The sequence below is a fragment of the Rhinopithecus roxellana genome, chromosome 3, assembly GCF_007565055.1.
Source record: "Rhinopithecus roxellana isolate Shanxi Qingling chromosome 3, ASM756505v1, whole genome shotgun sequence".
NCBI lineage: Eukaryota > Metazoa > Chordata > Mammalia > Primates > Cercopithecidae > Rhinopithecus > Rhinopithecus roxellana.
In genome coordinates, this window is record NC_044551.1 from 1,680,001 (window position 1) to 1,704,698 (window position 24,698).

The 24,698-nt window shown below is 36.0% G+C and overlaps 1 protein-coding gene across 2 annotated transcripts in view; it reads right to left on the minus strand.

Moving 5' to 3' along the window:
• ANKRD31 (ankyrin repeat domain 31) overlaps positions 1-24,698 on the minus strand; it is a 200,973-nt gene that overhangs the window by 30,205 nt on the left and 146,070 nt on the right. For both annotated transcript variants that reach the window (XM_030927266.1, XM_030927265.1), the window contains 3 exons: positions 6,887-7,049; positions 5,224-5,339; positions 3,150-3,237 (listed from right to left, as the gene is read on the minus strand). In XM_030927266.1, coding sequence (XP_030783126.1) covers positions 3,150-3,237; positions 5,224-5,339; positions 6,887-7,049 — 367 coding nt within the window. The remainder of the gene's footprint in view (positions 1-3,149; positions 3,238-5,223; positions 5,340-6,886; positions 7,050-24,698) is intronic.

Genomic DNA, 24,698 nt, shown 5'->3' on the forward strand with positions numbered 1-24,698 from the left:
CAGTTCAGTTGATAACTGATAGAAAAGTGAATGCAAGGTCTCTTTCAGAAAAATTTTCAAAGATGTACAAAATGGGACTCATTACTTAGATCCCTCAGCCAGATCAAAGCTAAAACAAGTGTCAGATGTGGAGGAGGGTGAATTCGAAAAAACATTTCTTTAGAGAGCAGTTGCTTACCTGAGTGGGAATCTGCATATTCAGCAGCAGGAGTAAGGGGTAAAGGGGATTCTCTCCTTTACCTCAAGCCTGCTAGGGTAAGTTCCTCAAAGGATTATTTAGAGAAACTAACTGAACTCTAAGTTGAGGTGACAATGAATTGGTATCTGGCTTCCTTCTTGAACATCTAGAGACTTTGAAAAATGAGAAGCTACCACAGCAGGGCCAAAAGAAAGTTGCTGCTGAGCTGAGAATTAATTATCTTCCCTTCTAACAGTGGGCCTGAGGTGCAAAGGTCCTGAGGACTTGTGAAGCCTGCCCTGTGACCCTGCCTATGAGGGCTTCCACCTGACAGTGAGAGTCTGTGTAGAATGGTTCATCAGAAAAAAAAAAAAAGAAGAAGCTGAGAGAAGACTGAGAGGACATAGGGAAAGGGCAATGTGTATTGCCCACATCATAGGAGTTCCAACCTGATGGGCCATAGAGAAATTTCAGAAGAGTCTTAGAAAACTGAGCAGTTTTGCTCTCCAGAGACTGAGTTTTAAACACCTGTCAGGGAGTGGCAGAGCCAGCCACATTCAGTAATTAGTTACCATCCAAGAGCTCCAGGGTCCCACTGCCTTACCTCTCCTTCCTTAAGGGCAGTAAGACAAAAATAAAAGCATCAAGATTATTCAATGTATTGGCTATAATATAACAAAATTAAACTACAAAACCTGGGGATGGTGGGGAGAAGCTCCTAATTTTAGAGGCATTCAAATAAATAGAAAAAGGCCGATGAATTTTTACTATACAGAATTTGTAATTGTATATATTTAAACAAAAACTAACACACATTGCAAAGAAAAAGACAAGTCACTGAAAAAGTATTTGCAGCAGTTATGGTGGAAAAGGGGCAAATAATTGTAATACATAAATAGGCTCCACTTGATGAATAAACAAATAATAGAAACACTTCTCAAAATAGGGAATAAAACTAGTGGAAAGTACCACTGGGCCGGGTGCAGTGGTTCACGTCTGTAATCCCAGCACTGTGGAAGACCGAGGTGGGCAGATCACGAGGTCAAGAGATCAAGACCATCCTGGCCAACATGGTGAAATACTGTCTTTACTAAAAATACAAAAATTAGCTGGGCATGGTACATGCGCCTGTAGTCCCAGCTCCTAGGGAGGCTGAGGCAGAAGAATCGCTTGAACCTGGGAGGCGGAAGTTGCAGTGAGCTGAGATCGCACCACTGCACTCCAGCCTGGTGACAGAATGAAACTCCATCTCAAAAAAAAAAAAAAAAAGTATCACTAATAGGCAACATGGCAAATGAAAATATCAGGCATATTTTTCTTATTAAACTAGTAAGGTTATTTAAAATGAAAATACTGATGCTACTAGCTGTGTACACAAAGACACTAATGTGTACACTGCTAGTAGCATCAGTATTTTCACTTCCAAAGTGAAAATTAGTACTATCTATAAAATATAATTTATCAATATAAATCAATAGATTTAAAATGCTTATATAATTTGACCCAATAGTTACAATTCTGTTAATCTTTCCTAAGAAGATAATACGTCCAGAAAAAGCTACATATTGAAGAAGAACAGCAAAAAATTGGAAATCATCCAAATGTTCAACAAAAAGGGAAAAATTTAGGAAACTGTGGAACATTTATTGAACACTAGGAATGAAGACTGTGGAAAAAACGCAAAATTACCATATCTATCATGATCAAAACTATGTTTTCAAGAGTTTTACTGAGGTCTAATTGCATTACTATGTTCTTAGACAAAAAAAAAAAAAAAAAAAAAAAAAAAAAAACAACAAAAAAAAAAAAAACGTGGGGTGGGGGTCTGGAAATAAAACAACAAAATATTGTGGTAGGACAATAGCTAACTTTAGCATTTTTCTCTTTTTCTTGAAGTATATCTGTATGCCTTCCATAATGAAAAAAATTATAAACTTGGAATAATCATCTTGGATGCAAAAGATATTACAATTAGTAAATGAAATAAATATACTAACTGTACATTTTTGTTTGGGGGTATGAATTATTTTCTATTAGTTTCCTCCAAACATAACACATACCATGTGAGGCCAGGATGAAAAGTAGAATGTGTAAAATTTTAAAGGAGATGATTTTTTTAAAGACTATGCAAACATGAGTTAGGACAAGAGATGAACAGTTATATCCTGCTATACAAAAGGTTGATGAGGTACTTTAAATTACCTTACTTTTAGTTACTACTTTTAACTAACTTTTACTTTCAGAGATCTGAATTTATCAGGAACTACTTTCCACCTTATAAATCATAACTCAAAAAATACATATGTGAGTCATCAAGGGCTTGCACATATTCACTGAAGTTTGAGAAATTAAGATTATTAGGTCAGGGATCAGAGTCTAATTTGCTATTTTGAACCTTTAGTGTTTTGAAAACAGGAAGATATCTTTGCAGTCAGACATCCACCTGTTATATATGATCTTCTGAAAGTAGGAGGATTTGCTTTCCTTGTGTCACTGCCGCACCACCTTCCACTGCACTATTTCTGATCAACTTTTAAGGGTTACCATAGCTGGGTGAAGCTGACAACACACAGGGTAACATAATCTCATCTCTTGTCACAATCTTACATTTTCTGTCATAGGATTATCTAAACACATCACTGGTATAGCTTATCTCTGATTATAGTTCTGAATGTCTCTCAAATTACTCATGCAGCACTTTGCATCTAGAAGTATCTTTAACAACACAAACTACTGGTTTGCATCATGATAAAATCAGCCTTTTAGCTATCATTAAAAGTCACTTTGGACTTACTTTTTAAGTAAGTTACTTTTAATGATATTAATAATTCCTAGCACTTTAAATCCTCTCACATAAAAATAGAAGACCACTTTTTCAGCCATTGTGAGCTCTGAAATAAATATGTACCTTAAGAAGAAGATGACCTTGGGTATCTGAAAATATCATACTTGAGTATGAGTCTATATTTACCTGCATCTTCAGGGTTTCTTATTTCAAACTCTAATAAATTTTCTTGTTTTTCTTCTGTATCTTGTAGAATGGCACTGAGGGTCTGATGCTGTCAGATAAAAATATTTGAAACTTCATTACAAAGGGGTAGATATGCTCTCTGACATGCCATTGACAAACATAGAATAAATAAAATACTAAAGAAAGTGTTCCTAAAAATGCTCATTCCTCTCTGTGCTCAAAATGTACTCATACTTTTTAACTGTATAAATGTTGCAGATTTGAACAAAAGCAAACAAATAAATTTTGAATTATATAGTAGATATCCTGGAAAATAGAATGTAAAAGTAGTAATCATAAGAAATCAATTTATCACTGACTTCTGTTGAAACTATAGGTGTAGGAGAAAAATAAATCACATAACATTGAAAGTACATATATACAACAAGTTCACTTTAAGGCCTTATGACTTTCACTGCACACTATTAAAATCTTATACCTAATCTTAGAAGTACAAAACACTATGCTCTGAGAAATTCACAAAGGGGACTTAATACCACTTCTACACGCCCTTGTCAGTACCAATCTTCCTGCCTTGAATGCTTTCAATTCACTCTGCCCTGATTCTTCTCTTTCCCTATGAGAGAGAGAATTGTGGAGCGGGCTCTGGAACCAGACTTTCAGGTGTAAATCCTGTCTTCACCTCTTCCTATCTGGGTGACTCCAGCAAGTTACTTATCCTCTCTGTGACTGAATTGTATAACACATTAAAATGCTAAGGAAAATGTCAGCACAAAGTAAGAACTCCCTAAATAGTGAATATTATAATCATATAAAACCCATTCATACAGGAAACTTCTGACTTATCCAATCCATGCTGATTTCCTTTTTCTCAGAATCAAGAAATTCAGTGCTACATAATTTAACACTAACATAATAACATCTTATACATTATATTTCCTCATCAGGACAATGAGATCTTGTAGGCAGAAGCATGCCTTTTATATTTGTATATGGTTTCAACATTGTGGGTTCATAGCTATTGTTCCATTAATGATGATTGATTGATTGACTCGTATTACCTATCCTTTAATATACTCTCCATACACATTCATTTCTAAAACATGTAGATCCTCAAAGTCTTCTGAAATATGTTGCCCTGAAATTTTACTTTGGTGCCCACAAAAGATATTCAAAAAGTACGTAATAAAATAATCTAATTATTTGGTAAAGCAATCTTACTGCTGTCATTTATTAAATGCATCCAAGTGAAATTATAAAATACAAATATAAAAAACAAGCAAAAATAAAAACACCACTAAGGTTTACCGCTTTATACAGTGAACGATTTATGGTTATAAAAACAAACAGAAGATGAGAATTTGTGCCCAGGCTAAGCTCTATCCACAGATTAGGACAAAGAAACATCTTTTGGTGCCAACTTTCCTTTCTGCTTTGCTCGTATCGTAGATGTATTCAGTCTTGGACACTATGGGCCAAGACTTATCCAAAATAAGGTTTCATTGAGGATGCTACCTTAGTTGAGATTTTGTGCCTAGTTAAGCTTTGTGTTTTTGTCAAACTAAGAATTTCAATCAATATATATATCTTATTAAGCAACTGCTATGTTCTTTTTTTCAAAAGCTACCTTTACATGGTGGGTTTTGCAGCAAACTGTATTACTATAAACCATATGGGATCAAGGTTAGCTAAACCAGGCTGCTTAATCCTCTTCTCTGTCTAGATTCCAGAATCTTTTCTATATCCTGCATCTCTTAGACACTTATGGAAGTGAGTAGAGACACATTTATGACAGTGGCAGTCTCTATGGACAAGAAGTAGCCAAAGAACTCAAACTAGGTATAAAGGATAGCAGCTACTCCACTGTTCTGCATTCAAAGCAAATAATTAAGAGTTAACCACATAGCATAACTTCCAGGCCCATTCTGTTCATTATCTTATCTTTTATAATAAAAAAATTTCAATCTTTGTGTCATTAAAATGGAGAGCATTGCCGTTAGCCAATAACTAACTGGCTGGCTCAAAGAATGGCATTTTCTAAGATGAAGAACGAAGTAATTTTAACTTCACTCACCACAGAAAGGCTTTCACTTGATCTTTCTTGGTGTGAAAGGAAAGGTGAATCAATAGTTTTGCCATCATCACAAAAACATTGTTTATGTCTTTCAGACCGGACAGCAGGAATTTTTTCTTTAAAAAGTAAAATTAGAAAATATAATAAGAATATGCAAAAATATAGTTTTATTTTTCAGTTTTAATGTGATGCAGATGAGAAGCGTAAGTCAAGTCTACAACTATTATATCTTAATCAGTACTCATCATCATCAATTGGCTACTTATGGCTAACATTTACTGAGCACTTGTCACATGCTGGGTGCCAAAAACTATCCATAAATCATCTCATTTAATCTTCATATGAACCTGTGAAGTATGTAGTTTATTATATCCATTTTGCAGAAGAGGAAAGTGAGGCTTAGCGGGGTTCAAGAAGTTGCCCAATGTCATACAGAACTGAAACCAGATCTTATCTGATTCCAACGTCCACATGACCTGATTAATTGCCTCTGTAAATTCTATTGGACCCTACTCCTATTCTGGATTCACTTTCTCTATATTATGATTGTACTCTATATTCTTCATCCTTCTGGGGTACCTGATCAAGGAAACAAGAAACAGTAGATATGTGGGAATAGATCTATCACTTTACAATAGATCTATCAATAATTCCAAATGCAAGACTTCCCTGATAAGCTGAGCTAATCTAAATCATGGGAACTTTCAGGTATAGCTGTGAAGAGGGAGTGTGAAATGGCTGGGCCTCTGAGAAAGGCCCTGACCCTATGGACTTACCATATGGTAGCAGGCAATGAAAAGAGGAAATTTGTTTCACTCTTGACCTTGACCTATCCATGAGCTAGCCCACTGGTGAAATATAACACAATGAATATCCTTAGCTCTGACCAATTATATTAGTAATTCTTCCGTGAAAATCAAGAGTTGGTAAGGACGTTGGTAGGCTAGGGGAGAAGTGTGTTACACAATTGCTCTCCCCAGCATTCTCCCTCATGGTGAGAATATAGATACATTCCTGAGTATCTTCTTCTATGAGTCAAGGTTTGAGCATGAGGGAAAAGGAAGAACAATTCCCTCTCCTCAATACTTAATAAAGTATAAAGTATTGCTAAAATGGTTCATAAAATTTTGCCTGATTGTACATACATCCCCTTGAAATATTCTTTTCATTGCAAAATATATTACACATATACAAGTATATTTCCTTTAACAAGTTAATATGCTAGAATACTAGATTCTTTAAAAGTTGGCATGAATCCAACTGATACATGAATCATTACAAATTTTGAAGTAATGGAATCTTAGTTGCAAAAACTTCAGTATAATGTCACCCCTTTTCCAGCCCTACCACAACTAAGCTGATCCGCCTGGCTTCAATTACATCTCTATCTCAAATCTAATGTTAGGGAGATTAATGTTTGCTTGATGAATGCTATAGGTTTCATTTCAACATGTAACTCCAATCCAATAGGATCATATGATCTATAAATTAAGCCATATTTTTAAATGCTATTTTCTAAAAATAAATAATGGCTTTTGAAGAGTTTAATAAACATAGGACACATCTATCCTAGTTATGAAACAATTTACACAACAAATCAGAAGATTTTCCTAAATAGAGATATATTCTCTGTATAAAATAGCAGCAATATTGATATACATACCATTGACTATAGCATCTCTCTCATCTCTATTATCAGTCTCAATAGCACCGTAAGATTTTAGTAATTCTTTCATTTTTTCATCATCTGCTTCATCCAAAGCACTCTTCTGTTTTTGATCTTTTTGATTAGGGTTTGCTCCATTTTGTAGTAGAATCTCAGCTGCCTACAAAGTATTTTTTCAAAGTTATCTCTATAGACACCAAAGATGAATAATTTCTGTTTTCATCATGAACACCACTGCCAAGCATTAAAAGCTATCAAAAGAAAGTTTTCAAACTCAGGTCAAGAAATTTTTTTATTTTTTATTTTTATTTTTATTTTTTTCTTTTTTTGAGGCGGAGTCTCGCTCTGTCGCCCAGGCTGGAGTGCAGTGGCCAGATCTCAGCTCACTGCAAGCTCCGCCTCCCGGGTTTACGCCATTCTCCTGCCTCAGCCTCCCGAGTAGCTGGGACTACAGGCGCCCGCCACCTCGCCCGGCTAGTTTTTTTTGTATTTTTAGTAGAGACGGGGTTTCACCGTGTTAGCCAGGATGGTCTCGATCTCCTAACCTCGTGATCCGCCCGTCTCGGCCTCCCAAAGTGCTGGGATTACAGGCTTGAGCCACCGCGCCCGGCCTAAGAAATTTTTTTATTAAAATTGATGTGGCAATTGCAAACTAATCCAATTTGGACTGATTTGTCCTCACAAGAGAACCACACACAAAGACATCAAAGTACAATATGCTGCATTCATTGCAGTAAGAAGTAGGCATAGGGAGGTTCAGTTCTAGATCAGTAACTGCCCAGTAGAATTGTCTGTAATAATAAAATGTTCTATATCTGCTTTGTCCAATAAGGTAACCACTAGTCACATGTGGCTTTTGAGCATTTGAAATGTGGCTAATGTGACTGAAGAAATCAATTTTTTATTTAATTAATTTAAATTTAAATGGCAAAAGTAGCTAGTAGCTACCATATTGGGCAGCACAGATCTAGATGTTGTGCAGATTAAGCCACTTGCATCTTAATGTGGAATTTCTGACACCCGGAAGGATTTAATCTATCTCTCTAACACAGCTTCTTGTCCTTCCCCAAGCTGCTGGAGGATAGGGTATAAAAGTGGGGTAAGAGTTGCTTCACGGCTATATTACAAACAACATTATAATTTGTGATTAGACATACTTGAATAACATTCTATTTGGACAATATTTTATGTACACTGCTTGTTCAGGAGGTTTTATGAACTAGCCTAGAAACCTAATACCCATTTCAATATTCTCCATACAGAAATATGTGTCCTAAATAACAAACTTTAAAGAAATAATTTCAACTTTTATTTTAGATTCAAATGATATATGTGCAGATTTACTACATGGGTATATTGCATGATGCTGAGGTTTGGGGTATGAATCATCCCATCACCCAGGTAGTAAGCACAGTACTCAACAGAGAGTTTTTCAGCTCTTGCCCTCCTCCCTCTCTCCACTCTCTAGTAGTCTCAGTATCTACTGTTCTCATCTTTATGATCATGTGTACCCAATATTTACCTCCCACTTATAAGTGAGAAAATGTGGTATTTGATTTTTCTGTTCCTGCATTAATTCACTCAGAATAATGGCCTCCAGCTGCATCCATGTTGCTGCAAAGGACATGATTTTGTTTTTGTTTATGGCTGCATAGTATTCCATGGTATATGTGTACCACATCTTATTTATCCAGTTCACCAATGATGGTCACCTTGGGTGATTTAATGTCTTTGCTATTGTGAATAGTACTGCAATTAACACACAAGTATATGTGTCTTTTTGGTAGAACAATTTGTTTTCCTTTGGGTACATACCCAGTAATGGAATTGCTAGGTTGAATGGTAGTTCCAAGTTCTCTGAGAAATCTCCAAACTGTTTCCACAGTAGTTGAGCTAATTTACATTCCTACCAACAGTGTATAAGTGTTCTCTTTTCTTCACAACCTTACCATCATCGCTTATTCTCTGACTTTTAAATAATAACCATTCTGACTGGTGTGAGATGATATCTCACTCTGGCTTTGATTTGCACTTCTCTGATGATTAGTGGTACTGAACATTTTTTTTTCATATGTTTGTTGGCCACTTGTATACTAAATGACAAACTTCACAGAATATTAAAGATAGAGGGAAACTTAGAAACCCCATCACTTTAGATTAAAGGAAACTAAGGTCAAAGAGGATGTGATATTTTGGGGAGAAAAAAATTTCTAATATAAATAAGGTTGCTCTGAGTAACTCTTAAATTGTGTATTAAAAATAAATTTATAATTGACCAAAGTAAAGAATGGTTATTAACTAGATTAAGGTATAAGTCAGCCAGGGACAGTGGTTTATGCCTATAATCCCAGCACTTTGGGAGGCTGAGGCAGGAAATTGCTTGAGCCCAGGAGTTCGAGACCAGCCTATGCAACATAGTGAGGCCTTTTCTCTATAAAAAATTTAAAAATTAGCTGGGTGTGATGGCACACACTTCTAGTCTCAGCTACTTGAGAGGCTGGGGCTGGAGGATCACTTGACCCTGGGAGGTCGAGGCTTCAGTGAGCAGTGATACCCCAGCCTGGGTGACAGAGCAAGACCTTGTCTCAAAAAAATGAATTATAGTATAAGTCAATTAGTGAAAAACAATGATCCCACTTGCAAAAGGCAAGCAAGTAACTCACCCCTGAAAAACCTTCTAGTTAGGAAAAGATGGTCAAGATTTTGTTAGAATGGAGACATACTAATATGCCAGTGGAAAAAGTATTTTTCTAATCTTTCTGCTTATGTCCAAGGATAAAGAGGCAGATAAATTTAGGAGCAAATGGGCCAGTAGAAATTATTAAGGATAATCTCTTAGTTTTTCTACTAGCCTAGAGGTAGCATAGCATAAAGAAAAAACTGAACCAAATCACAAAGACACAGAAGAAAAATATGAAGAAACGAAGAATCCATAAAACAACTAGTGATAACAACATGACAGGTAGAAAACCTCATGTATCAATATTAACCTTGAATGTAAGTGAATTAAATGCTCCACTTAAAAGATAAAGATAGGCAGAATGGATTTTTAAAATGAACCAACTATATGCTGTCTACAAGAAACTCACTTTACTGGTAAAGACACATAGATGAAAGATAAAGGGCACGGTGGCTGATGCCTGTAATCCCAGCACTTTGGGAGGCTGAGACAGGTGGATCATGAGGTCAGGAGTTTGAGACCAGCCTGATGAACATGGTGAAACCCCCTCTCTACTAAAAGTACAAAAATTAGCCGAGTGTGTGGTTAATTAACAGGTGTGGTGGCGCACACCTGTAATCCCAGCTACTTAGGAGGCTGAGGCAGGAGAGTCACTTGAATCCGGGAGGCAGAGGTTGCAATGAGCCAAGATTGTGTCATTACACTCCAGCCTGGTGACAGAGTAAGACTCTGTCAAAAACAAACAAACAAACAAACAAACAAACAAAGATAAAGGGTGGAAAATGATATTCTATGCAAATGAAAACCAAAAGTAACCAGGAGTAGCTATACTTATAACAAATTAAACCAACTTTAAATCAAAAACAGTAAAAAAAGAGACAAAGATCATTATCTAATGAGAAAGGGTGATATCAATTTAACAAAAGGATACAATAATATTAAATACATATGTACTCAAACTGGAGCACCCAGATTCATAAAACAAATGTTACTAAACCAAACCTAAAGAAAGATACAGATAGCAATACAATAATACTGGGGCACTTGAACACCCCAGTCACACCACTAGACAGATCACTGAGACAGAAAATCAAGAAAGAAACACAGGAGTTAAATTGAACTTTAGACCAAATGGACCTAATAGACACTTACAGAACGTTCTATCCAACATCACAGAATATACATTCTTCTCATCAGCATGTGAAACATTCTCCCAAATAAGACTATATGTTAGGCCACAAAACTAGCCTCAATAAATTTGAAAAAAATTGAAATAACATCAAATATTTTCTCAGAACACAATGGAATAAAACTAGAAATCAATATCAAGAGGAATTCTCAAAGCTGTACAAATACATGAAATTAAACACCACACTCCTAGATAATCTTTGGGTCAATGACAAAATTAAGAAAGAATTCAAAAAAATTTTTTGAAACAAAGGAAAATGGAGACAGAATTACCAAAACCTCTGGGATACAGCCAAAGCAGTGCTAAGAGGGAGTTTTATAGCATCAAATGCCTACATCAAAAGAATAGAAAGATTACAAATTAACACCCTAACGTCATACCTCAAGAAACTAGAAAAACAAGGAAAAAAAAAAAACCCAAAGCTAGCAGAAGAAAAAATATAACAAAGATCAGAGTAGAACTAAATGATATGGAGACAAACCAAACAAAACAAAACAAAAACAAAGGATCACTGAATTGAAAAGTCAGTTCTTTGAAAAGATAAACAAGTCGATAAATTGCTATCTAGACTAACCAAGAAGAAAGAATATCTAAATAAACATAACAAGAAACGAAGAAGACATTGTAACTGACACCACAGAGATACAAAAGATCATCAGACTCTACCATACACTCACAAACTAAAAAACCTAGAGGAAATGGATAAATTCCTGGAAACATAAAACCTCATAAGACTGAACCGTGAAGAACTAGATATCCTGAACAGACCAATAACAAAAATCCTCCCAACAAAAAAAAAGAGCCTAGGTTAAGATGAACTCACAGTCAAATTCTATCAAACATACAAAGAATAACTGGTACCAATTTTACTGAAACTGTTCCAAAAAAACTGAGCAGAAGAGAATCTTCCCTAGCTCATTACATGAAGCCAGTATCACCCTGACACCAAAGTCTGACGAGAACACAAACAAACAAAAAAAACTACAGATCAATATCCCTGATGAAGATAGATGCAAAAATCCTCAACAAAATACTAGCAAACTGAATCCACCAGCACATCAAAAAGATAACACACCATGACCAAGTGGGTTGTATTCCAGGGATGCAAGGATGGCTCAACATATACAAACCAATAAATGTGTTTCATTACATAAACACAGTTAAAGACAAAAATTACATAATCATTTCAATAGATGTGGAAAAGGCATTTGATAAAACTGAACATCCCCTCATGATAAAAGCTCTCAACAAACTAGGCATAGTAGAAAAAACGTACCTCAAAATAATAAAGGCCATATGCAACAAACCTACGGCCAATATCATATTGAGTTGGGAAAAGTTGAAAACAATTCCCCTAAGAACTAGAATAAGACAAGAATGCCCACTTTCACCACTCCTATTCAACTTAGTACTGGAAGTCCTAGCCAGAGCAATCAGGCAAAAGGAAGAAAGAAAAGGCATCCAAGTTGGAAAAGAAGAAGTCAGAAATAATTTATTTCTGTTCACTGACAATATGCTCTTAAACCTAGAAAACCCTAAAGACTCCTCCAAAACATTCTTAGGTTTGATAATTGAATTCACTAAGGTTTCAGAATACAAAATCAATATTCAAAAATGAGTGTCATTTCTATACACCAATAATAATTAAGCTGAAACCATATCAAGAAGGCAATCCCATTTACAATAGCTACCAAAAAATAAAATAAAATACCTAGGAATATAGTTAACCAAGGAGGTGAACGAAGGAAAACTACAACACTGATGAATGAAATTTCAGGTGACACAAGCTAATGGAAAAACACTTCATGTTCATGAATCAGAAGAATTAATATAATTAAAATGAGAATACTGCCAAAACAATCTACAGATTCAATGCAATTCCTATCAAAATGCCAACATCACTTTTCACAGAATGAGAAAAAAATCATCCTAAAATTCATATGGAACCGAAAAACAGCCTAAAAAGCAGAAACAATCCTAAGCAAATAGAACAAAGCTAGAGAGAGCACATTACCTGACCTCAAATTATACTGCAAGGTTATAATAATCAAAACAGCATGGTACTGGCATAAAAACAAACACATAGATCAATGTAAAAGAATAGAGAACCTGGAAATAAAGCCACATATCTATAGCTAACTGATCTTTGACAACAGTGACAAGAACATACACTGGGAAAAAGATATCTTTTTCAATAAATGGTGTTGGGAAAATTGGATTGTCATATGTGGAAGAAAGTCTCAAATCATATAAAAAATCAAATACAGACAAATAAAAGACTTAAATTTGTGATCTGAAATTATAAAAATTCTATAAGAAAACCTAGGGAAAACTCTTCTGGACATTTGTCTAGGCAAAGAATTCATAAGACCTTGAAACCATAAGCAACGAAATCAAAAACAGACATATGGAACTATATTAAACTAAAAAGCATCTGCATGGAAAAGGAAATAATTTAAAAAGTGAACAGACAACCTGCAGATTGGGGGAAAATATTTGCAAACTATGAATCCTACAAGAACTAATTTCCAGAATTTACAAGGAACTCAAACAACTCAACAACAATAACAAAACAACAAATAGCCCCATTAAAAAACTGGCAAAAGACACGAATAGACATTTCTTAAAAGAAGACCCACGAATGACCAACAAGCATATGAAAAAATGCTCAACATCATTAATCATCAGAGAAATGTTAAAGCCACAATGAGATACCATCTTATGTCAATAGAATGCCTATTATTAAAAAGACAAAAAATAACAGATGTTGATGAGTATGCAGAGAAAAGGGAATGCTTATACACTGTTGGTGGGAATGCAAATTAGTACAACCTCTATGGAAAACAGTATGGAGATTTCCCAAAGAACTAAAAATAGAACTGCCATTCAATCCAGCAATCTCACTACTGGGTATATACCCACAGGAAAAGTAATCATCATATTTAAAAGATACTTGTACTCAAATATTTACTGTAACACTATTCACAATAGCAAAGATATGGAATCAACCTTAGTGTCCATCAATGGATGACTGGATAAATAAACACACACACACACAATGGAATACTATTCAGCCATAACAAAGAATGGGATCATGTCTTTTGCAGCAACATGGATGGAACTGGAGGCCATCCATGTTGTTAAGTGAAAACAACTCAGGAACAAGTCAAATACTGGATGTTCTCACTTATAAGTAAGAGCCAAATAGTGTGTACACATGGACAGAGTGTGGAATAATAGTCACTGGAGATTGAGAAGGCTAGGGAGTGGGAGGGGGTTCAGGGATGAGAAATTAATTAATGAGTGCAAGGTGTACTATTTGAGTGATGGTTACACTAAAAGCCCAGAATTTATCCCTACTCAATATATCCATTTAACAAAACTGCACTTGTACTCTTTAAATTTATACAAATATATTAAAAAAGAAAAATACCCTTGTTTTAAAGCCAAGCACAAACCTCACCCCTGGTACTTATTAGCTACATCCTTGGCCAAGTTACTTATCGTCTCTAACTTCATTTTTATCATCTATGAGAATTAAATAGTGAGCCCTTGTAAAATGTCTGGCACATAGCAGTCTCCTAATAAAACTAGCTAGATAATACCCTGCTTTCCTTTAGAGAGTGAAAAGATCAACTGTAGTAGTGAGAGACAGCAGATAATGGCATGTGAAAAAGTATTCTGCAAAGACGTCTGATAAAATCTGCATTTGTACACCTTAGTGAAGTCTGAGTAAAGGTATGAAAAGATAAAATATTTTATTTATCTATTTATTAAGATTTTTATTAAGATTTTATTCATCTGTTTTTAAAAGATGGGGTCAGAAACTACCTCAATCCAGTAGTTTCTAAGCCTGATTGATCAGTAAGATCACTTGTTGGATTCTTTCAAAACACAGATTCCTGAGACCATCCTGAGATTAATTTAGCAAACTGGAGATGTAGGCCTTAATCTGCAGAAATTTATTTCAAACATTATATGGAGGAGACTGAAAGTGAATTTCAGAAAAGTAAACTTCTAGACTCTTAAAAACATATGCTATATTAATAATGACTATTTTTCCAGTGTGTTAAGATGAGACCTTCTCTAGGCCTTGACTTTAATATACTAAAAAAGATTCACTTAATGTATTAGTATGGAGAACACAGAGAACTCAGCTCAGACAGAATGGGACCCTGAATGGTGTTTTTCAGTAACAGTCATCCACAGGAAAAGTCTAAACAGCAACAGAGTAAAAAGGCACTAAACAGGAAAAGCTAAAGCTAAAGTTGGGAGGCAGCTCCAGATAACATGATGGAGTGGGCCTGAGGGCCAAAGAGCTTGGCAAAGATTATGTGACCAAGAAATAGGCCTTTAATCTGTTAAAAAAAAAAAAAAAAAAAAAAAAAAAAAGCCTTACTGAAGTGATCACTGCTACAATAATGACTTAGAGACATTCTACCATCACAAAAAATCCTTTTTGCCCCTCTGCAGTCAATCACTCACCAAGACTCTTTGGTCTCTGGGAACCAATGATCTGCCTCTATTGCTTTACATTTTGCTTTTTGTAGAATTTCACATGAATGAGCTCAGAATGTAGTTTTTGTGTCTGGTCTCTTTGACTTAGCATGATGATTTTGAGATTCACCCATATTGTTGTGTATATCAACAGTTTGTTTCTCACCTGTAATCCCAGCACTTTGGGAGGCCAAGGCGGGTGGATCACCTGAGGTCAGGAGTTCGAGACCAGCCTGGCCAACATGCTGAAACCCCGTCTCTACTAAAAATACAAAAATTAGCTGGGCCTGGTGGCGCATGCCTGTGATCCCAGCTACTTGGGAGGCTGAAGCAGGAGAATTGTCTGAACCCGGGAGGCAGAGGTTGCAGTGATCAGAGAACATGACACTGCACCCCAATATGGGTGACAGAACAAGACTCCATCTCAAAAAAAAAAGTTTGTTCCTTTTAACAAGTTAATTATTCATTTATCAGTTGATAGACATTTGGGGTCCCTTCCAGTTAGAGGCTGTTATGAATAAAGCTGCTATCCACATTCTAGTACAAGTCTTTGTGTGGACAAAAAGCTTTCATTTATCTTAGATAAATAAACACCAAGGGGTGGTCCAATACTTTGTAAATATGTAATATATTTCATGTAACAAAAATTGCCAAATTGTTTTTCCAAGTGTTCCATTTTGCATTTCTACCAGCAATCTCTCCAATACTTGGTATTTTCAGTCTTTTAAATTTTAGCCATTCCAGAGGGTATGACTAATGATGCTAAGCATCTTTTTTTTTTTTTTTTTTTGAGACAGAATCTGCTCTATCACCCAGACTGGAGTGCAGTGGTGCCATCTCGGCTCACTGCAACCTCCACCTTCTGGGTTCAAGTGATTCTCCTGCCTCATCCTCCGAGTAGATGGGATTACAGGTGTGCCCTACCATGCCTGGCTAATTTTTGTATTTTTGGTAGAGATGGAGTTTCACCATGTTGGTCAGGCTGGTCTTGAACTCCTGACCTCAGGCGATCCACTCACCTTGGCCTCCCAAAGTGCTGGGATTACAGGAGTGAGCCACCATAACCAGCCAGCTGAGAATCTTTTTTAAGTGCTTATTTGCCATTCATGTATCTTCTTGGGTGAAATGTCCTAATCTTTTGCCCACTTTTTATTGGGTTGTTTGAGTTCTAACAGATCTGTATACATTCTGGATACAAGTCCTTTAGCAGATGTATGTTTTGGGAGATATATGTGCTCTCAATCAGAGTTCATCTTTTTCTTTTCTTTATTAATTTTATTTTTTATTGATACATAAGAGATGTACATATTTTCAGGGTACATGTGATAGTTTTTCTTTATTAATTTTATTTTTTATTGATACATAATAGATGTACATATTTTTAGGGTACATGTGATAGTTTAATACATTTATATAATTTGTAAAGGTCAAATCAGTGTAATTGGGCTATGTATCACCTTAAAAATTGTCTTTTCTTTATGCTAGAAACATTTTAATTTCTTGTAGCTATCTTGAAATATATAACAGGTTATTGTAAACTATAGTCACCCTACTGATCTTTCAAATACTAGGTCTCATTTCTTCTATCAAACTGTATGTCCGTACCCGTTAATCAACTTCTCTTCATCCCCATCCCAACCCATACTTTCCAGACTCTGGTAACCACCAATGTATCTTCATGAGTTCCACTTGTTTAGCTCCCAAACAGAAGTGAGAACCTGCAGTATTTGTTTTTCTGTGCTTGGCCTATTTCCCTTAACACAATAACCTCCAATTCCATCCATGTTTCTGCAAATGACAGAATTTCCTTCCTTTTTATAGCTAAATAGTATTCTGTTGTGTATATATACCATATTTTCCTTAACCATTCATCCACTGGTGGGCACTTAGGTTGATTCCATATTTTGGCTATTGTGAAGAGTGCTGCAATAAACATGGGAGTATAGATACTGCTTCAACGTATTGGTTTTCTTTCTTTTGGATATACACCCAGTAGTGGAATTGCTGGATCATATAGTAGTTCTATTTTTAGTTTTTCAAGGAACCTCTAGTTTTCCACAGTGGCTATATTAATTTACATTCCTACCAACAGTGTACGAGAATTCACCTTTCTCCACATCCTCACCAGCATCTGTTATTCCCTTTTTGACAAAATCCACTTTAATTGGGGTAAGATGACATCCTTTGTGGTTTCGATTTGTATTCCTCTGATAATCAGTAATGCTGAGCATCTTTTCATATACCTGTTAGCCATTTGTATGTCTTCTTTTGAAAAACATCTATTCAGATCTTTTACCCATTTTAAAATCAGATAATTTGCTTTTCTTTTTTTTTGGCTGAGTTGTTTGAGCTTATATATTCTGGTATTAATCTCTCTTCAGATAGCTTGCAAATATACTCTCCCATTCTGTCAATTGTCGCTCCCATTTGTTGATTATTTTATTTGCTGTCAGGTGAATAGCTTGCAAATATTTTCCCCCATTCTGTAAGGTAATTTTCTATATCTTGTAGATGATCTTCATTCCTTTTCATTCTTTTTCCTCTGTGTATTTTCAAGTAGCCAGTCTTGGAGCTCACTGCTTCTTTCCTTTGCTTGATCCATTCTGCTGTCGAGAGTCTCTAACAAAATTTTCAAGTCAGCAAATGTATTTCTCAGTTCCAATATTTCTGTTTGGTGTAAAAAATTGTTTCAATCTCTGTCATATTTCTATATTAAATTCATGAACTGCTTTTCTGTGTTATCTCGGAGATCACTGAGTTTCTTTTAAACTGCTATTTTGAATTCTTGGTCAGAGAGTTCACATATTGTTGTCTCTTTAGGGTCAGTCACTGGTTCCTTGCTTTGTCTGTTTGAAGAGATCATGTTTCCCTGTTTGCTGCTGCTTCTTGTAGATGTATGTCTATCTTTGCTTTGAAGGATTATTTATTCCAGTTTTCTCTATCTGATTTACTTTGGTATTTATTGCATATGTTTGATTAGAGATTCTTTGTAATTTACCTGTTAATTTTCTTTCATTTATTCCATCTAGTTCTCTGCTTTCTTTTCAGCACCAGCACTTTATGTCCAGGTTTGCCTCAGTTGAAGAACACAATCAGAGTGTCACCTGTCTCAAGTGGGGAAGGTCCCAAAGGAGACATCCAGTAGTGTAGAAAGGCTGGCTGGGGGTTGTACCCAAGAAAACTGTGGAACAAATCTTCTACAGAAGGCAGAAGGTGGTGCTGCTGAACGGTCACTCTGATTTGGCATCTCCTTTGGCCAAGTTATAGAGTGGAGTTTCCAGGGTTGGCAATGGTAGTCCCGCCTCTGCCCCACCCTAACTTTGCCTCTGGCTGTTCTCAAGAATATTTTTCCCTTCATGCACTCCCAATGCTTCCTGTGGGTTGAAGGAGGGACAGGTCTCCTGCCAGAAAACCCAGAATGGTGGAGAAACTGGTTGTCCAACTCAGTTTCACTTTATTCAGCATAGAAACTGTGAGCTGGGGTAAGTTTTCTGTGTGCTTACTACTTGGCAAATTGAAGAGAGGGGTATGGCAGACATAAAATTCCGATTATCTTACTGCCTTCTGTCTGCTTGGAGTTTTTTCATATCTCTGTGGCCCTGGGAACTGTTTCATCTTCATATTTGAGTTATGGGGTATTACTGGTGAAAATCTTGGCACTGTATATTTGTTTTTGGCTTTCTGTGCTAAGGAATAAAGTCAGCTTGCTTCTATGTCACCATTTTGGAACCAGAAGTCACTGCCTTTTTATTTTCTTAACAGTGTTTTTGAAGAACAAGTTTTTAATTTTTATGAGGTCTAATTTATCAATATTTATCACTTAGAATTCATGTCCTTTATGTCCTACTTAAGAAATCCTTGCCTACCTCAAAATCACTGTTTTCTCTTATGTTTTCTTCTAGGAAATTGTAACTCTTACATTTAGGTCTGTGATCCATTATTTATAATGGATATGCAATATTTGTACATCTTTATGGGAACTATGTGATATCTGGTTACATGGATAGAATGTGTTATAAACTTCCTTTTTAGCACTGCTTTAGCTATTCTTAAGTTTTGGTATGTTGTATTTCAATTTCCATTTCTTTCAAGAAATTTTTTATTTCCTTCTTAGTTTCTTCTTTGACCTAATAGTCATTCAGGAGCATGCTGTTTAATTTCTGTGTATGTGTACCATCTCCAAGTTCCTCTTGTTATTGATTTCTACTTTTATTCCATTGTGGTTTGAGAAAATATTTGATATGATTTCATTTTAAAAATTTGTTGTGATTTTTTCTGTGTCCCAACATATGGTCTATCCTGGAGCATGTCCCATGTGTTCACAAGAACAATGTGTATTCTCTAGCTATTGGATGAAATGTTCTGTAAATGTTCATTTGGTCTAAAATGCAGCTTAAATCCAATGCTTCTCTATTAGTTTTCTGTCTAGATAATCTATCCTATGCTGAGAGTAGAGTCTTGAAGTCCCCAACTATTATCGTATTGAATTATATCTTTTAGATCTAATAATTTTCGCTTTATATATCAGCATGCCCCAGTGTTGGGCACATATGTGTTTAGAATTATTACATCCTCTTGATGAATTGATCCCTTTATCATTACATAATGACCTTCTTTGTGTATTTTTGCTGTTTTAGACTTAATGTCTGTTTTATCTGATGTAAGTATAGCTACTCCTGCCTCCTTTTCATTTTCATTTTCATTGAATATTTTTTGCCTTCCTTTGCTTTCTATGTGTCTTTATAGGTGAAATGAGTTTCTTGTAAGCAGTGTATCATTGGGTAAATTTTTCCTTTTTTTAAGAAATCCATTCAACCAGTCTATATTTTGTAAGTGGAAAATTTAATCCTTTTACATACAAGGTTATTATTTATATGTGAGGGCTTATTCTTATTTTATTAATCAATTTATGGTTTTGTATATCTTTTTTTCCATTTCTTTCCCTTCCTCCCTCCCTCCCTCCCTCCCTCCCTCCCTCCCTTCCTTCCTTCCTTCCTTTCCTTCCTTCCTTCCTTTTCTTTCATTTATCACTGAGGTTTGGTGGTTTTCTGTAGTGGTAACATTAAAGTCCATTTTCTTCCTTATTTGTGTTTGCTCTACCAGTGGGTTTTGTTTATACTTTCATATGTTTTCACGATAGTAGATATTATCCTTTGCTTCCAAGTGTAGGGCCAGTCTAGTGGTGATGAGTTTCCACAGCTTTTGCTTGTCTCCGAGACTTTATTTCTTCCTCATTCGTGAAGGACAACTTGGCTGAACATAGTGTCCTTGGTTGACAGTATTCTTTTTTTTCTTTTATTACTTTGAATATATCATCTTGTCCTCTCCTGGCCTGCAGGTTTCTGCTGAGAAATCCACTGTTAGTCTGATGAAGGTTCTCTTAAGTGACTATATGCATTTTTCTTACTACTTTTAGAATTTTCTCTCTCTGACTTTTGACAGTTTGACTATAATTGCTGTAGAGAAGACCCTTTTGAATTGTCTCCATCTGGGGATTGCTTTGCTTCCTGTGTCTGGATGTCTAAATCTCTTGCCAGACTGGGGAAATTTTCGGCTATTATTTCATTAAATAGATTTTCTATCCCTTTCATTTTCTTTTCTCCTTCTAGAATGCTGAAAATTCTAATGTTTGGTCACTTCATGGTGCCCCATATATCATGTAGCCTTTGTTCATTATTTAAAATTCTTATTTATTTATTTTTATCTAATGAAGTCATTTCAAAATACCTATCTTCAAGTTCTGAAATTCTTTCTTCTGCTTGATATAGTCTATTGTTGAAACTTGTGAATGCATTTTGTGTTTCATTATATGAATCCTTCAGTTCCAGAATTTCTATTTGGTTCTTTTTTTTTTTTTTTTTTTTTTTACAATATCTATCTCTTTGTTAAATTTTTCATTCATATCCTGAGTTTTTCTTATTTCTTTGTATTTTTAAAAAAATTATCTTGAATCTCACTGAGCTTCTTATTATTTTGAACTCTTTTGCTGGGACTTTATGAATTTCTTTTTCACTGGAATTTGTTGCTGGAGAATTATTGTGTCCCTTTGGAGGTGCCATACTTCCTTGCTTTTTCACATTTCTTGTGTCCTTACATTAACACCTGTGCACCTGTTCTAACAGCTAATTCTTCAATTTTTCAAATTTGCTTTCATAGAAGAGGACTTTTTCCTAAAGATGTGTTCCTATTGTGTTGCCCGGGCGAGGCATTTTGGCTTTGATTCTAGATATGTGATGTAGTGTGGTTTCTATAGGATTTCTTTACTTGTAAATAGTGTCAGTGGTGTGTCAGTAATTTCCTCAGTGGTTTAGGGAGCAACTGTTAGTGGGAGCTGTGGAGAAGTTTTTCTGAAGACAGGTACACCAGGTGGGCCAGTTCTCTAGTCCCATGGGTGACAACAGTGGACTGAGCATGCCTGTCCTTGGGCCCCAGGAAGGTATATGCTGGCATCAGTGTTAGTGAATCCAGGTGGACCAATTCTTGGGCCTCTAAGCAGCTTGCTTGGGTGCTGGCAGTAACAGTGGTGGGTTTTGCAGGTGTGAGAATCTTCAGGCCCCTGGGCAGTAAGCATGGCATGGCTGATGGCAGCAGCAGTGGCAGGACAATCCTCTGGCTCCCAAGCCATCTATGCTACTGTTGGTGGCTATGATGGGAGGGGTGGGCCAGTCCCCAGACCCACAGGTGCTGTCTCTGAGTGAATGCTAGCTACAGTGGTAGTGGTATGTTGGATCAGCCTGTCCTTAGGCCCCCAGGAGGAGTGCTCCGGTGCCAACAAGGGTGAATGGGGCATGGTGATTCCCCCGCCCCTGTATGGTGTGCTCAGGCCCTGAGGGGTGTGGCAGATGGAGAAATGGGTTTGGGGGCTATGATCCATTTTAATTTTATATATAAAAAGTTTTAATTTTATATATGATGAAAATTAAGGGTTCATTTTAAAAAATGGAAATCCAAGGATTTCAATTCTATTTGTTGAAAGAGTATATTTTCTGTATTGAATTGCCTTTGCACCATTGTTAAAAATCAACTGATTGGGAGGCTGAGGTGGGCAGATTAACTGACGTGAGGAGTTCGAGACCAGCCTGGCCAATATGGTGAAACCCCATCTCTACTAAAAATACAAAAAAATCAGCTGGGTGTGGTTGGTGTGTGCCTGTGGTCCCAGGTACTCAGGAGCCTGAGGCAGGAGAATCACCTGAACCCAGGAGGCGGAGCTTGCAGGAAGCAGAGATTGCGCCACTGCACTCCAGCCTGGGCGGCAAAGTGAGACTCCATCTCAAAAAAAAAAAAAAAAAAAAAAAAAAAAAAAAAAAAAAAAAAAAAAAAATCAACTGAGCACATATATGAGGGTCTATTTCTCAATTCTTTTATTTTGTTCAATTGTTCTATAAGTAAAACTCAGTGCTCCTGAACTGCGGATGATTTTTGTCCTCTAGGATAAATTCAGGAATGTCTAGAGACATTTTTTGGTTGTCACAACTAGAGAATATGGGTGCTTCTGGCATCTAGTGAGTAGAGGTCAGAGAAGCTGTGAGACATCCTATAAGTACAGGACAGCACTCTTTAAGAAAGAAATATCCAGCCCCAAAATGTCATTTATGTCAAGGTTGAGAAATCCTAATCTAACTTATGCTAGTAACATATTGTCTTGTTTACTATAGCTATGGAATACATATCTTCACACTATAGGTAATATAAATCCTCCAATATTATTCTTTTTCAAATTTGTCTCAGCTATTTTAAGCTATTTTGATTTCCATATCAATCTTAGAATTAGCCTAACAATTTCTACAAAAATTCCTGTTAAGACTACTGTATTTGTACTGAATCTATAGATCAATTTGGGTAGAAATGACATGTGATTAAAATACTAAGTCTTCTAAGCCATGAACACAATATATCACTTCATTTATTTAGGTTGTCTTTAATTACTCTCAACAATGTTTTGAAGTATTCAGTGTAAAGGTGTAAAGGTCTTGGACATATTTAGTAACATTTATCCCCAATTATTTAATATTTTTGATATCATGATAAATGGTATTTTAAAATTTTCAACTTCCAGTTGTTCATTGCTGGTAAGGAGAAATACAGTTGAGTCCTTGTTAGATTCATTTATTAATTCTAGTAAATTATTTTATCATGTCATATGAAATAGAAGCAGTTTTTTTTTATTTTTTTATTTTTTTATTTATTTTTATTATTATACTTTAAGTTCTAGGGTACATGTGCATAACGTGCAGGTTTGTTACATATGTATATTTGTGCCATGTTGGTGTGCTGCACCCATCAACTCGTCAGCACCCATCAATTCATCATTTATATCATGTATAACTCCCCAATGCAATCCCTCCCCCCTCCCCCCTCCTCATGATAGGCCCCAGTGTGTGATGTTCCCCTTCCCGAGTCCAAGTCATCTCATTGTTCAGTTCCCACCTATGAGTGAGAACATGCGGTGTTTGGTTTTCTCTTCTTGTGATAGTTTGCTAAGAATGATGGTTTCCAGCTGCATCCATGTCCCTACAAAGGACGCAAACTCATCCTTTTTTATGGCTGCATAGTATTCCATGGTGTATATGTGCCACATTTTCTTAATCCAGTCTGTCACAGATGGACATTTGGGTTGATTCCAAGTCTTTGCTATTGTGAATAGTGCTGCAATAAACATACGTGTGCATGTGTCTTTGTAGTAGAATAATTTATAATCCTTTGGGTATATACCCAGTAGTGGGATGGCTGGGTCATATGGTACATCTAGTTCTAGATCCTTGAGGAATTGCCATACTGTTTTCCATAATGGTTGAACTAGTTTACAATCCCACCAACAGTGTAAAAGTGTTCCTATTTCTCCACATCCTCTCCAACAACTGTTGTTTCCTGATTTTTTAATGCTAGAAGCAGTTTTTCATTGTCATATTACATGAAACAAAGACAGCTTTACTTTTCACTTTCCAAATACATGTGTGTCTTTTATTTATTTTTCTTCCATTACTGCACTGGCTAGAAACTTCAGCATAATATTGATTAGAAGTGGTGAGAGCATTACATGTTCTCACTCATAAGTGGGAGCTGAACAATGAAAACACATGGACACAGGGAAGGGAACATCACATACTGGGGGCTGTCAGGGGGTGAGGGACTAGGGGAGGGATAGCATTAGGAGAAATACCTAATGTAGATGACAGGTTGATGGGTGCAGAAAACCACCATGACACGTGTATACCTATGTAACAAACCTGCATGTTCTGCAGGTATCCCAAAAGTAAAATAATAAAAATAAAAGAAGTGAGGGCGACATCTTTGTTATGTTCTTGATATTAGGGGAAAAAATTCCATCTTCTACCATTAAGTCTGATGTCATCTGTAGTTTTTTTGAAGGTGCTGTCTATCAGATTGAGGAAGGATACGTCTATTCTTGGTTTACTGAGCTTTTTTTCTTTTAATCATGA